General features: G+C 44.4%; 1 protein-coding gene across 1 annotated transcript in view; it reads right to left on the reverse strand.

The window, feature by feature from the left end:
• Positions 1-15,000, reverse strand: part of LOC137570837 (saccharopine dehydrogenase-like oxidoreductase) — a 196,534-nt gene that overhangs the window by 164,207 nt on the left and 17,327 nt on the right. Inside the window, exon 3 of the mRNA XM_068279545.1 lies at positions 11,426-11,506. Within this exon, the coding sequence (XP_068135646.1) occupies positions 11,426-11,506 (81 nt within the window). The remainder of the gene's footprint in view (positions 1-11,425; positions 11,507-15,000) is intronic.

Raw genomic sequence — 15,000 nt, forward strand, 5'->3', positions numbered from 1 at the left:
AGATAGCACATCAAAAGGAAAATCGAAAAAATAACCTTAAATAAAAGATAGCAACTGATTTGCATTTCATTGAGTGAAATAAGTTTTTGAACCCCTACCAACCATTAAGAGTTCTGCCTCCCACAGAGTGGCTAGACACTTCTACTCAATTAGTCACTCTCATTGAGGACACCTGTCTTAACTAGTCACCTGTATAAAAGACACCTGTCCACAGAATCAATCAATCAAGCAGACTCCAAACTCTCCAACATGGGAAAGACCAAAGAGCTGTCCAAGGATGTCAGAGACAAAATTGTAGACCTGCACAAGGCTGGAATGGGCTACAAAACCATTAGCAAGAAGCTGGGAGAGAAGGTGACAACTGTTGGTGCGATTGTTCGAAAATGGAAGGAGCACAAAATGACCATCAATCGACCTCGCTCTGGGGCTCCACGCAAGATCTCACCTCGTGGGGTGTCAATGGTTCTAAGAAAGGTGAAAAAGCATCCTAGAACTACACGGGAGGAGTTAGTGAATGACCTCAAATTATCAGGGACCACAGTCACCAAGAAAACCATTGGAAACACATTACACCGCAATGGATTAAAATCCTGTAGGGCTCGCAAGGTCCCCCTGCTCAAGAAGGCACATGTGCAGGCCCGTCTGAAGTTTGCCAATGAACACCTGAATGATTCTGTGAGTGACTGGGAGAAGGTGCTGTGGTCTGATGAGACCAAAATAGAGCTCTTTGGCATTAACTCAACTCGCTGTGTTTGGAGGAAGAAAAATGCTGCCTATGACCCCCAAAACACCGTCCCCACCGTCAAGCATGGGGGTGGAAACATTTTGCTTTGGGGGTGTTTTTCTGCTAAGGGCACAGGACAACTTAATCGCATTAACGGGAAAATGGACGGAGCCATGTATCGCGAAATCCTGAACGACAACCTCCTTCCCTCTGCCAGGAAACTGAAAATGGGTCGTGGATGGGTGTTCCAGCACGACAATGACCCAAAACATACAGCAAAGGCAACAAAGGAGTGGCTCAAGAAGAAGCACATTAAGGTCATGGAGTGCCCTAGTCAGTCTCCGGACCTTAATCCAATAGAAAACCTATGGAGGGAGCTCAAGCTCAGAGTTGCACAGAGACAGCCTTGAAACCTTAGGGATTTAGAGATGATCTGCAAAGAGGAGTGGACCAACATTCCTCTTAAAATGTGTGCAAACTTGGTCATCAATTACAAGAAACGTTTGACCTCTGTGCTTGCAAATAAGGGTTTTTCCACTAAGTATTAAGTCTTTTATTGTTAGAGGGTTCAAAAACTTATTTCACTCAATGAAATGCAAATCAGTTGCTATCTTTTATTTAAGGTTATTTTTTCGATTTTCCTTTTGATGTGCTATCTGCCACTGTTAAAATAAACCTACCATTGAAATGATACTGTTCTGAGACTTTTCATTTCTTTGTCATTGGACAAACTTACAAAATCAGTGAGGGGTCAAATAATTATTTCCTCCACTGTATACACACACACACACACATATATATACACACACACACACACATATCCACACATATACATATCCACACATATACATATCCACACATATACATATACACACATATACATATACACACATATACATATACATATACACACATATACATACCTATATACATATAAACATACCTATATACACACACACACACATATATACATATACACACAAATATACATACTCACACACATACATATAAATATTTTGACTGATAAGGCTCCCTGACTGGTGTTTGGGTCAAAGGGGTTGATCCACTATACTGCACTGCTCTGGCAGCGAGAGTTAAAAAACAATGTACACCCCCTACGCACACTACAAGCAGTTGTGCCTTCCTTAGTTACATGCGCTGCTTACATAGGAACGCTGCTTCTTTAAATGTCGGGTGCTGCTGTGAGGTATTGCGACACTTCACTAGTGTGACCGCTACCAAGTTAATTAACATAGTAGAGGCTGCGCTAGTGAAGTATTGTGGTCGCTATAGTTAGCACCCGGCATTTAAAGAGACTCTGTAACATTAAAAAGATCCCCTGGGGGGTACTCACCTCGGTGGGGGAAGCCTCCGGATCCTAATGAGGCTTCCCACGCCGTCCTCTGTCCCACGGGGGTCTCGCCGCAGCCCTCCGAACAGCCGGCGACTGTGCCGACTGTCAGTTCAATATTTACCTTTGCTGGCTCCAGCGGGGGCGCTGTGGCGACTTTCTGCACGGAAATAGACGGAAATACCCGATCTCCGTCGGGTCCGCTCTACTGCGCAGGCGCCGGAAACTTGCGCCTGCGCAGTAGAGCAGACCCGACGGTGATCGGGTATTTCCGCCTACTTCGGCGCCGAGAGGCATCAGAGCGCCTGCGCAGGAGCCAGGAAGGTAAATATTGCGTCACAGCTGTACGGAGGGCTACAGCGAGACCCCCGAGGGACGCAGGACGGCGTGGGAAGCCTCATTAGGATCCTGAGGCTTCCCCCACCCGAGGTGAGTACCCCCCAGGGGCCGTTTTGTCGTTACAGTTCCTCTTTAAAGGAGCACGCTTGCCATCTAAGCAGCCCGTGTAACTAAGGAAGGCACAATACACAGAACGACAGTGTGTAACATGCATAGCGGGTGCACGTTGTTTTTTAACTTGTTCTACTAGAGCAGTGCAGTATAGTGAATCAACCTAAATGTAACGGACTGAGATACTGAAACTGGTTTTTGATTAATTGTTACAGGCAATTGCAACAGGTGGCTGATTCATTACAGGTTGTGCAATTGAGAATGCCATTGCTTCTTTGAATGCTTAAACACAAGAAAAGAATCGAGAGCCCAATATGGTGCAGTATTTTCAGGTAAAATGAAGAGTTCAATACAATTTTATGTGTATGTACTCACGGTTACCCATAGGCAACCACTTTAAATGCAGGTGGGGAGCATTAGGACCTGACCCCACTCAGGTTAAGAAGTCGCTCTCTGTAGATAGTAGATGGGGATGCACCCCTCCACCCAGGGTGGACTAGAAGATCAGCAAAAGCTCGGTATACAGAGGCGCCACAGTAGAGTAAAACGTTTTAAAAACCATTTAAAAGCAGAGGGGGATGTTAGGGTGGACTTACCTCCCTCTTACAAAAAAGAAAAAACTCACTTGAGTCTCGATAAAACAGAATTGACAAATAATTTATTCAACTCCACAAATGCAACGCGTTTCGTGGGTGTGATCCCGCTTCCTCAGGCAAAAATGGGAGCACAACTCAGTGGGTCTCTGCTTTTAAACGTTTTTTAAAACGTTTTACTTTACTCTGGCGCCTCTGTATACCGAGCTTTTGCTGATTGCATCTTTGAATGCTTTGATGGACTCGGTCCTCATAACTTCCCAAATAATCTATATAAGATCCTGCTGACTCTGTAATCGCACATTGCTGATAGAGTCTTCATCCATGTAATGGGAAATCAGACATTACAAAAAGGACAGTGTTTTTTGGGCTTAGAGCTTCCTGTACATTCACTAACATTGCTCTGCAAAAAAACAAAAAACAGAGTACACAAGCAGCTTAGGGTTAGCGAAAACCACTAGGAAAGTATAGAGGACTAAAAGAGAACGAAAAGCCCACCTATTAAAAAGCAATGCTTAATGTGATTTGTCCACAATGCACAGCAACTAAATATGCAAATTATCTCTTTATGCCGCTGAAATTTAAAGCTATAGGGCTTGCTATACACCAGTGGTTCTGGTTTGTAACCACATATAACAACACAAGGTAAAGTGATCACAATATACAAGTAATCACCAAAAGACCCCCAAACAACCAACCTTAGGCCCTATTCACAGTGATCAGTTACGCTGCAGGATAATTCTGCACTGTCCATACAATTCTACGGGCCTGTTCACAGTACCAGATAAACCAGTCTCGCCCTTCCTGCGTTCTGTGTTTGCTCCTGTCCCTGCTTGCAATCCAGCTTGCTGCCAGAATATGGCTTGTTGCTTTGCCTGGTCGCCTGACCGGCCTCAGAAGTCTCTGCTTTGGCATCCATAGGGGGTGAAACTCCAAATGCAGAGACATTGCAGCTTTTTAATCAGACACCCAGAAGTAACGACAAAAGGCCACATGGAAATATCCATGCCACCATCTTAGCTCCTGAAAAGCATGTCTCTGGCTTCCAGGCCTCTTCCTATGCCTCCACCTTCCAGCGTCCTCTTCCATGCCAGCAGTCACACCCAACATGAAGCCACCACAGCCTTCTTCCTTCCAGAAACACTAGCAGTAAGGGTGTCATAAGGGGAAGGCAAACAGAATGCCAAAAGCGACCAGAACCCAATGCCCCACATGTAGCCTATGTAGTGCCACCAGCACATAGCCTCCCAGGCTCTCCAGGAATGAAGCACTAGGTATAGAGAGACCTGTCTCTGGAACTAAAAACATCCATACTGCCTGACACCTGACGTTTGATTTAATCAAAAGAGAGGCCTTTGGATGTTTCCTGGGAGGAGTCAGATCGCAAAGTGTCCTTGGAGGTTACTGGAAAAAAAATTGGTTAAGATGGGAAAATATCTTACCACAGTAAGTATATAAGGCACATTTTATATTTGCATTTAAGAAGGGGTTGGGTGCTTGTCTTATTTTAAAGGAAACCTGAAGTATAAATAGGTTTACCGTGTATACTCGCATATAAGCCGACCCCCAACTTTTACACCAGAAATCAGGGAAAAAGTATTGACTCGCATATAAGCCGGGGGTAGGAAATGCAGTGGCTTAAAACTCCAGTAAATGTTCACAAGCTACAATTCGAAACTAGACCGATGGCAGACAGGCAACTGGAACGGTTTATTAGAGAATCTAACAACTGTATTCCTCTAATTTCATGTTCCCTTTAAAGGGCACCCACATCTATAATTACTGTTAGGTTTCTCTTCAGTCCCTGTTGACCCTCCCACGAAGGAAGAGGCGTTACCCAGTAGTGGAGTCTAGGTGACCACAGGTCTTCACCCACACCCCCTTGAGGGGAGTGCAGGACCACGATCCCAGGAGGGGGAAGTGGAACTTCGCTGCCTAGTGCCCTTACCAGGTCACTACTGGGATTGCCTCAGCGAGTGGTCAGGAAAACAGGTGACACTAATTGTGGAGTATGCTTGAAGATCCAGGTCAGGCGGTGTACAACGGAGGTCGAGGTCACAAGCCAAAGGTCGGGGCGGGCGGCAGACAGCAGGAATCCAAGAAACAAGCCAAAGGTCAGGACAGGCTGAGATCAGCGGTAGTCGGGGTCACAGGCCAAGGTCACAACAGGAAATCAGATTAGAATCAGTAACACAGGAACACAGTTCACCAACAGGCTAGCCAAACTGCCAGAACGAGCAGCACTGCAGCTGAGGGCAGTGCTGCTTATATACTTGAAATTGGGGCCGAAATTAACGCCCTGCGCATGCGCAGAACGTGCGCAGCATTCTGCGCATGCGCGCGCAACTTCATGCGCGTGCAATACTTTGCGCGCATGCGCACTGCGCGCAACGCCACACCTGAAGTGAACACAAGACAGCGAATGAGCCCCTGCGCGTGCGCACAAGGGAAGACATCCTCGAATGTCGTGACCGGCCGCCATGGTGAGTGTGACAATTACTAGGCAGAAGGTGGAAATAACTTGATCCAGTAAGGGAGATTATTTTTGCCCTTAGGAGTTTTCCTTCCTCTGAATTATTGTTGAGTGAAGAACAAAATTTTAACATGTGTCATTTTTGCTTACCTGCAATAATGGGGGAAATTGTTGGCACCCCAGAAATTCGTCCACAAAAACAAGTATTTCTGAAAATAGAATGTTTATTCCCTTTGTGTGTATTGGAACAAAGCATAAATAGGGAAGAAAAAAAAAGCAAATTGAACAGAATGTCACACAAAACTCCAAAAATGGGCTGGACAAAATTATTAATATTTGGTTGCACACCCTTTGGAAAAAATAACTGCAATCAGTTGCTTCTTATAACCATATTTCACTGTAGGCACTCTGTTCTTTTCTTTGTAGGCCTCATTCTGTTTTCAATAAACAGTAGAATGGTGTGCTTTACCAAAAAGCTCCATCTTGGTCTCATCTGTCCACAAGACATCTTCCCAGAAGGATTTTGACTTATTCAATTACATTTTGGCGAACTGTAATCTTGCTTTTTTATGTCTGTGTCACCAGTGGGGTCCTCCTGGATCTCCTGCCATAGCACTTCATTTCATTTAAAATGTTGAAGGGTAGTTCATGCCAACACTGATGCTCTCTGAGCCTGCAGGACAGCTCAAATTTCTTTGGAACTTGTTTTTGAGTTGCTAAGCCACTATCCGGACTATCCTGCGGTGCAACCTTTCATCAATTTATCTCTTCTATCCACGCCCAGGGAGATTAGCTACAGTGCCATGGGTTAAAAACTTCTTGATAATGTTGCGCACTGTGGACAAAGGCAAATCTAGATCTCTGGAGATGGACTTGAAACCTTGAGACTGTTGATATTTATCCACAATTTTGGTTCTCAAGTGCTCAGACAGTTCTCTTTTCTTTCTGTTGTCCATGATTAAGTGTGGCATACACAGACACACAATGCAAAGACTGAGGGCTCGTTTCCACTATCGCGAATCTGCATGCGTCCAACGCATGCAGATTCGCACATGTAATGCAAGTGAATGGACCTGTTTCCACTGTAGCGTTTGCGTGGTGCGTTTTTATGAGCGGTGAAAAAACGCACAAAAGAGCCAACGAATTCGCCTGCTAGTGGAATGCATGCGAATCGCCGCTAATGTATTTAATAGGGAAATCGCATGCGTTTTTTACGCGTTATTTTACGCGATTACGCATGCGATTCCGCATAGGAACCAATGTAAATTACACAGGCAGTGACATGGTTAAAAACGCACATAGCCTAACCTATGCGAAATCGCATGCGTAATCGCGTAAAATAACGCGTAAAAAAACGCACCTGCATGCGATTTCTTCTGCGGTGGAATCCAGGCGATTCCGCACCGCTACAGTGGAAACGAGCCCTAAGTGAACTCATATATATTATACTCCAATTATCTGCTTTCAGGCGTGATTTTTAAATTGCCCACACCTGTTACTTGCCCCAGGTGAGTTTAAAGGAGCATCACATGCTTGAAAGAATCTTACTTATCCAAAATTTTGAAAGGGCGCCAATAATTTTGTCCAGCCCATTTGTGGAGTTGTGTGTGACATTGGGGTCGATTCATAAAGCATTACTGTATTTGGTAATGCAGAAAACAGCTGACTTTACAGAGTACTTAGGAAAACATCAATTCATAAAGGCTGTTACCGCATGAAAAACTGAAATTATCGAGCATTGAGGTAAAATACAGACTTGTGTGGTAAATACCTCAACAAATGTCAGTAAATGTCAATTCATAAAGCCTACTGTTAAGCTTGGAGGTGTATTCTCCACAGTCAGCATGCAACACATAAGCTGACGTGAAGGAGGTACACACACTAGCACAAGGAATCAGGATATCCCCAGTTTAGTGGAGGAGAGGAGTGACTCCAATAGGAGATTGTGGTGCACAGAGACGGTGCAGATCCGAACAGCCACAAACAACACTTTCGTAATAACGTCTCAGCGCAAAGTAGCGCTGAGCGCATAAACCAGGACTGAGGAGATCAGGACAGGTAGACAGAATGAACGCTTGCTTAACTAGCCACTACTTAGTGACAGCAAGCGTCCACAACAAGACAGACTGGAATGAGGTAGCCAATGCGTTTGCAGCGATGGCGTGCCTCACAAAGACAGGACAGGATAGTCAGGAAATAGCAGGATCAAGATAGATAAACGTAACACAGATAAAATATACAATAAGTATGATTTCCTAGCGTATTACAATTACAGCTATCAATGAAACTATTTGTAACGTCTGACTAACATATGTATATATCGGCAATGAACCGATATATGACATAAGCAGGAACTCTGACTAAGACTGGAGTAATACAGGGAACAGGACTCAGAAGGATTCGCTATCTCTTCGCAGAGATGAACGCAATCCACAAACAGGACCAGGAACAGGATAACTAGCTCAGCGTGCTGGAACGCTGACTAACGGAACACAGGATATAAACAGTTCGTGTACGTATATATCAGCGACACTGATGTATCAACGTAACACGAATACAAGGAAAATAATAAACGTGCAAGTATGCGTATATATTGGCGATGAACCAATATATGACACAAGACAAGCAAAGTAACAACTTCTAGAAACAAGAGCAGAACTAGGAGGACTCGCTGACCCCTTCGCAGGAGTCAGCGCAGTCCACACGGACTAGGAACGAGGTGGGGCACGAGCAGAGTAACAGACAGAATCTGAGACTATGGTAGCCCATGAGGCATTGCAGGAAGCAGTTCTTTATACTGAGGTCATCCAATGGGAGCAGACCTGCAGATTCCCACACAAGTGAATGGTAATTAATCACAGGCTGATAGCAGGAAAAGGCAGACAATGATATGCAGCCTGCAGGAAAGGGATTGCCCCTCCATTGCAGCAGACAATGTTTGTTTACACAAAAGCATATTAAACTGTCATTAACTTCAGAGCGACTGCAGATGGAATCAGCAACTAGTTTAAGTGCAAACCAAACTATGCAAGCAAATGCATGTAATGACATTAGAACTGCTTGGTTTGCAATACCACTGCAGTCAGCAGTAAACGCTGCAGAAGCAAACATAACACCTACAACATGCTAAAGCCATGAAAAAATACTGTCTGCTTTTAAGTGGTGAAAAAAATGCGAGTCTGTGCAAGGAGACTGTGCTGGGAGCTGTGACTCATAGGCAGAAGCAGTGAGAACTGTGACTGACAGGAGCAGGGAGCCAAGCGAAACAGCCCCTGTTCTCCTGCAAGCCTGAATGATGGAATCTGATAGGATCAACAGTCTTCTCAGGCAGGGACAAGCTTTTCGGCTGTTAAACCTCTTGGGTTCCTGTTTGAAGATGTGTAGGAACTAGTGGGGAAAATCACCTAAGCATGGCATGTGTAAAGTTTCTTTAAGTTCTTCTAAGCTGTGGCAATTAAACTTAATGTTAAGAAAGGCTAATAGACAGATTCAGAGCAAGCAAAGGCAGTATAACAAAACATGTACATCTAAAGGGATGTCGGTATGCCTCACGATGCCCTCACTGCACGGAACAGCTTATAACAATAAGACACTTCACACTGCTCTGCTGTTACAGCAAAGGTTTCTGTCAATGGGCTTCAGTAATTAACTGAACTTCAACTGCACCTGTGAAAATGTTTATGAATTGGCACACAGAACTCTAAAAAGTGAATGCGGTATTTTCCTGACCAGATTTTTTTTCCCCGCACAGCCTTTTATGAATCGACCCCATTATGTCCAATGCTTTTTTTCCCTCCCTTTTTTGTTTTGTTCCAATACACACAAAGGGAATAAATGTGTATAGCAAAATGTGTTACTGCAATACTTTTCTGTGAGAAATACTTGATTTTCTGGAAAACTTCAGGGGTGCCAACAATTTCAGCCATGACTGTAGAAAACTTAAGGACATTAAAGTACCACTAACGTGAAAAAACTGTAAAATTTAAAATACATGTAAACATACCAATAAGAAGTATTTTTCTTCTCACATAAAAGTGGACAAATTACTTTTGTCCTATGTTGCGGTCACTTACAGTAAGTAGTAGAAATCTGACAGAACCGACAGGTTTTGGACCAGCTCATCTCCTCATGGGGGATTCTCGGCATAGCCTTTATTCTTTATAAAGAAACTCCCTGCAAAGCATTTATACAAATAATGCTAGCCAGCCTCACTGCACACTTTTTTTTTAGCAGCTGGATGGAGCAACTGCCATTCACAAAATGCTTTTGAAAATAAATAAAACACTGATAATACCCCATGAGGAGATGAGCTGGTCCAAAACTTGTCGGTACTGTCATATTCCTACACTGCTGTAACACCTGTAAGAGTAGGTTCACACTTATTATAATAAGGTATCCGTGGCTCCGTTTTTAGGCCCATATCAAAAACGGAGGCATAGATACAAATGTTAAAAATAGCAGCAGTCTTCACACTCGCAGGGTCCGGACTTGTCGGGACTTCGCAGGACCGCACATGGATCTGGATACGCGGAAGGGTAGTGGCAGGCAATGCAAAAACAGATCTCCCTCTATACAGACACGGAGGGAGATCTGTTTTGCCTACTGCCTGCTCCCCTCAGCTTCGGTGGTATCTCCAGGTATAGGCTAGAGGGGGAAGCATCCAGGATGGGGGTGGCATTAGTTGGTGGGGAGGGGGGGGGGGGGGGTTGTCGCCACCCCCTCAACTGGGTCCACCGTCCCCGCTCCCCCTCCAGCAATTTGTGCAAAATAAGTTAATTGTAATGTCTGCAGCAAACGGGGTGCTTACCTTCTGTACTTCCTCCGCTCGTCGCATCACTTCCTGCAATGCCGTCTTCCGAAGTACAGAGGGCTGCATTGCAGGAAGTCAATGGGTAAGCGGTGGAACGCAAAGAGAGAAGGTAAGTGACCCCACTTGCTGCTGACATTACATTTTAACAACTTTTGTGCAAAAGCTGGAGGGGAGCGGGGACGGGAGACCCAGGTGAGGGAAGGGGGGGTGAACCCCCCTCCCCGCCGACCGCTATCACCCCCGTCCTGGCTGCGTCCCCCTCCAGTTCGCCCCCCCCCCAGGCATACGTTTCCATGGACCGGTAAGGTATGTTGCAAACATATTAAAAAAGTTAAAAATGGAGGGGAAAAAACTAAACAAAAAACAAAACGGATCAGTTCAAACGGATCCGATCTGTAAACGGCCCAGTGTGGACCTAGCCTAAGTCACAGCAACATAGGAGAAAAGTAATTTATAGTACATTTTACTCTGGGAGAAACGTACTTCTTTGTATATGTTTACATGTACTTTAAATTTTATGATTTTTGCGATAGTGGTCCTTAAAGCCAAACTATAGCACAACACAATAACTCAACAGTGAGCACAAAGCAATTTAAGGGGGCAGTTATTCATGTATTAAGAGATTATTTTCATAGAAATGTTGATGTTTTTGTACAGTTCAATTGTATATAACTATACTGTAGTACTTTTAGCTGTCAAATAAATTGTAAAACAAATGCAAGAAAATAAGGAAAAAAAACAGGTGCTGATAATGTACAATTTCTTTGATCGACTGTGAAAGCTCTGATATATCTAGACCAAGGTATATGCAAAAACATTTCAATGCTAACACAATTCTTATAGTTGAAAAAAAATCACTTGTTGCAGCATGAAAAAAAAAAAGTTTCTAGAAAACAAATAAGTGTCCATTTGAAACTACAGTACCTTACATTTGCTTTGGATTTCTGACAAACATTGGAACTTTAACATTAAGGCTATAAGAAGCAATTTTAATATATAATGTTAGGTTCTAAATTACACTTACTTGTGGCTCTCCACTTATGTCAATGAAGTGGGTACCATTTTCAACACAAGCTTTCACCACAGGCTCACCAAAAAACCTGTACTGTAAAAAAAAAAGAAAAAATAAATATATACATAATTTTATCAATGACAGAAGCATGTATTGCTATATACAGTACTGGTAAATTGGAGATCACGGGACAAAACTAACTTGGGACTGTGAAGGTTTGATAGAACAGATACACAAATAAGGTATAGGCACATAGGGCATAATTCACAAAACTTTTTCACCTGTTTTCCTCGGTTTTTGCCTTATCTGTTACATTTTTAAGCTCCCAAACAGCAAAAATATAATATAATTTAGGTCAGAAAATTAATATTGAGGGGGCGTGGCTTGCGATGGCCGAGAGAGGCAGCTTAGCTTCAGAGCTCCGGCTATTCCCCGCTAACTTCACGGTTTTACAGGAGACCAGTCTGGCGTACCACCCTCTCTATGCCCCCTAAAAAGAACAAGCAGCAGCTCTCACCCTCTAAGCATCTTCCAGCTGAAAAGAGGGGCCGGATCCATGCTTACTTTTTAAAAGAAGGATCTGAGTCTAGATCCTCCGGCATATCCAAGATGGCGTCTGGCACGAGAGCCCGCAGCGAGGAGCAGGCACAAACTCCATCCATTGCCTCCCGCTCTGAGACTGACCTCTCCGTATGTGCCGAGCAGCAATCAAGGTCCTCTTCTCACAGGTCTGACTCCACCACCCAGGCCGCATCCTATACCCGCAAGGCCTCCACTTCCAGCCGGTGCGACCAAGACACCAGGCCGCATAGAGACCACCGCTCTTCAGTTAAGAAGTCCCCTGTCAATCCTGCTTCATCCGGGAACCCTCGATCACACCACTCGGACAGCAGCAGACATTGAGGTGAGGACTCGCAGAGCAGAAACACTGACAAGAATTCAGGAACTACTCCTAAGGCCCGACGCCGCTTAAACTCACACCATTCTCCCAGTTCATCTCCGGCCCACTCTCCATCCCCTCTGAAACGGTCTTCCCAGTCTAACAAGTCCCATCATTACCGGAATGACTCTCGATCACCCTCTCCTCATCATTTATCTGAAATGAGAGACATAAAAAAAATCTAAGATCCATCCCCACTACTAACGATATGGAAAAGTATATAACTCGGCTGGAGAATACTTATAAATCCGAAATACTCTCTTTAAAATGTGACATTTCACAAGTTGGTAACCAGGTAATGACTTTAGAAGAAACTATTGATAAAATGAAATCACAGTTGGAATCTCACCAATCTGCTACAGTGTTCTCCCCAGGCTCTTTTAGCCGGGTGCTCCACCCGGCTAGATTTGGTGACCACCCGGCTGTCATTGGCTCACCTCCTCACCACCTCCTATGCTGTAAGCAGAGTTGCCCTGCATTTTCATCTCTACCCACCCGGCTGCTTTTTCATGCCACCCGGCTACTATTTCATGCCACCCGGCTGGAAAATAATTCTGGGGAGAACACTGTGCTATTAATTCCCAAGCACTACAATCCCAGGAGCACATCATGCAAACTGATGACATTGAGAACAGAAAAAGGCGAAACAATATCCGCATCAGAGGTGTCCCAGAAACTGTTGACTCTAAAGAATGCGATGTAGTTGCTCAGAAAATCTTTCAACAACTGCTCCAATCTGACACTCCAATTGAACTTGACGGAGCCCACAGAGCACTGGGCCCAGTGAACTCTGATCCAGCGCGCCCCCGAGATATCATATGCAGAGTGCACTTCTATAAAATGAAAGAAGAAATGATGCTTGCTGCACGCAATCAAGATGCTATCATGTTTAATGAAGCTCAAATCACTCTCCTTCCTGATCCCTCCAGACGCACACTAGCTCTACGCAGATCCCTTAAACCTCTTATTACACTTCTGAAAGAAAAAGACATTCGGTACAAATGGGGATATCTTTTTCATCTAATAGCTTCCAAAGATGGCTCTTCCTCTGTTTTTCGCACCTTAGGGGATTTACCTTGTTTCTTAGGAACATTTGAACTCCCCCAAGTGAAACTACCAGATTGGCCTTCTCAACCTTCCGCGTCCAAGGTTTGGTGGTGGGGGGGGGCGGTTTGTGCAGCGGCATAGCTTTAGTTACCCCTGTGACAATCCAGCCCCGCGATCCCGTCGAGATCTGCTTCCGTTAGCGTACGCAGGAAGTACGGGCGCAGACTGACAACAAAGACCGGTTGCTGGATCGTCAGAGGTAAGAAAGAAAAGGGCGACAGAGCGTGCCAATCCCATCTAATCTGCTCCCGTTAGCATACGCAGGAAGTACGGTGAACAGACTGACAAAGATCGGTCGCGCAGCTGCCGACAATATGTAATGGGACAATCACTCACCAATCCCGTATTACTAGGCCACTGTTGCCATGCAGGTCTCATGCACTAGAGACTGCTGGAGGAAAATTCACTGTGTGCGTAGTAAACGGTTAAGATCGGTTGGAGGTGCCCATACATGTACAATTCTGATTGTATATACAATCGGTAAACTAAAAATATCGATTTCGCGCTGGAAATCGGGTAAATACACTGCCACCACTCTTCCAGTTCAGGGAGGAAAGAGACTCCCGCAGTCACAATATGGTAGCCAGCCCAATCACGTTCAACATGCTCCAGTCACCGTTCGGGGAATAGTCACTTCCAACGGCTTAAAGACTGTGAGCAATGTGACGTTAAAGAAAGGTTACTGGGTCCCTATATGATGCAATCTCGAATTGTATTTACAATCGAGAAACGAAAGTTATCGATTTCGCACAGGAAATCTGGTACTAGCTAATCCTAGAAGGAAGAAACGGTTACTTACAACCTAGCTAGCAAATCAACAATCATAAGCAAATCATAAAACAATGCAGTAGTATGACTGACTCTTCAGAGGGCAGATTCGTTATAGCAGCAATCAGATGACCAGAAAAGGCACAAGACTGAACGATCAAAAATCGTTAGTTTATTTCTAAACTACATACACACAGCTTATTTTAGAACAGATTGATTGACAGAGAGAAGAGAGGAAAAGGAACAGAATGTCTGATTATATACAGTTCAAATACAGTTATTGGTAGTCCATGCGGCAATCGCAAGTCTTTGGCGAAAGTCCCAAAATGGCGGTTGCCATGCGGCCAACAGGCCTTTGTGAGAATTTCCAAGATGGAGGTTTTGGCCCGTGTTCTTGCGGGCTGCCAGGAGGTTACTAGGCATCAGATTGAAGGTAAAGGACCCAGAGCTTTTTGGGCTCTCTGTGGTTATAGCCCCCACTCCAGCAAGGAGGGGTTAGGGGGCGTGGATCACACACCTCTTTGGAACAGGAGGTCTCTGCCCCTCTCATAGAGGCAAGAATTTACCTGAGTCATGATAAGTGTGCTCATCTGCAAACCGTACAAGTTATGTTAAATCTAATAACATTTTTTAGGTTTGTCAGAATTCATCAAGAACGTTGATACCAAACTTGGGGGGTTTAGAGTGAACGGTGACCCCAAAATGCATATCTCTGCTTTGGCAGGGCTTACCTTGAATTCAGAAACATCCAATCGTGTGGTTGGTTCCGAAT

Source organism: Hyperolius riggenbachi, chromosome 4, assembly GCF_040937935.1.
Source record: "Hyperolius riggenbachi isolate aHypRig1 chromosome 4, aHypRig1.pri, whole genome shotgun sequence".
In the NCBI taxonomy this organism is placed as follows: domain Eukaryota; kingdom Metazoa; phylum Chordata; class Amphibia; order Anura; family Hyperoliidae; genus Hyperolius; species Hyperolius riggenbachi.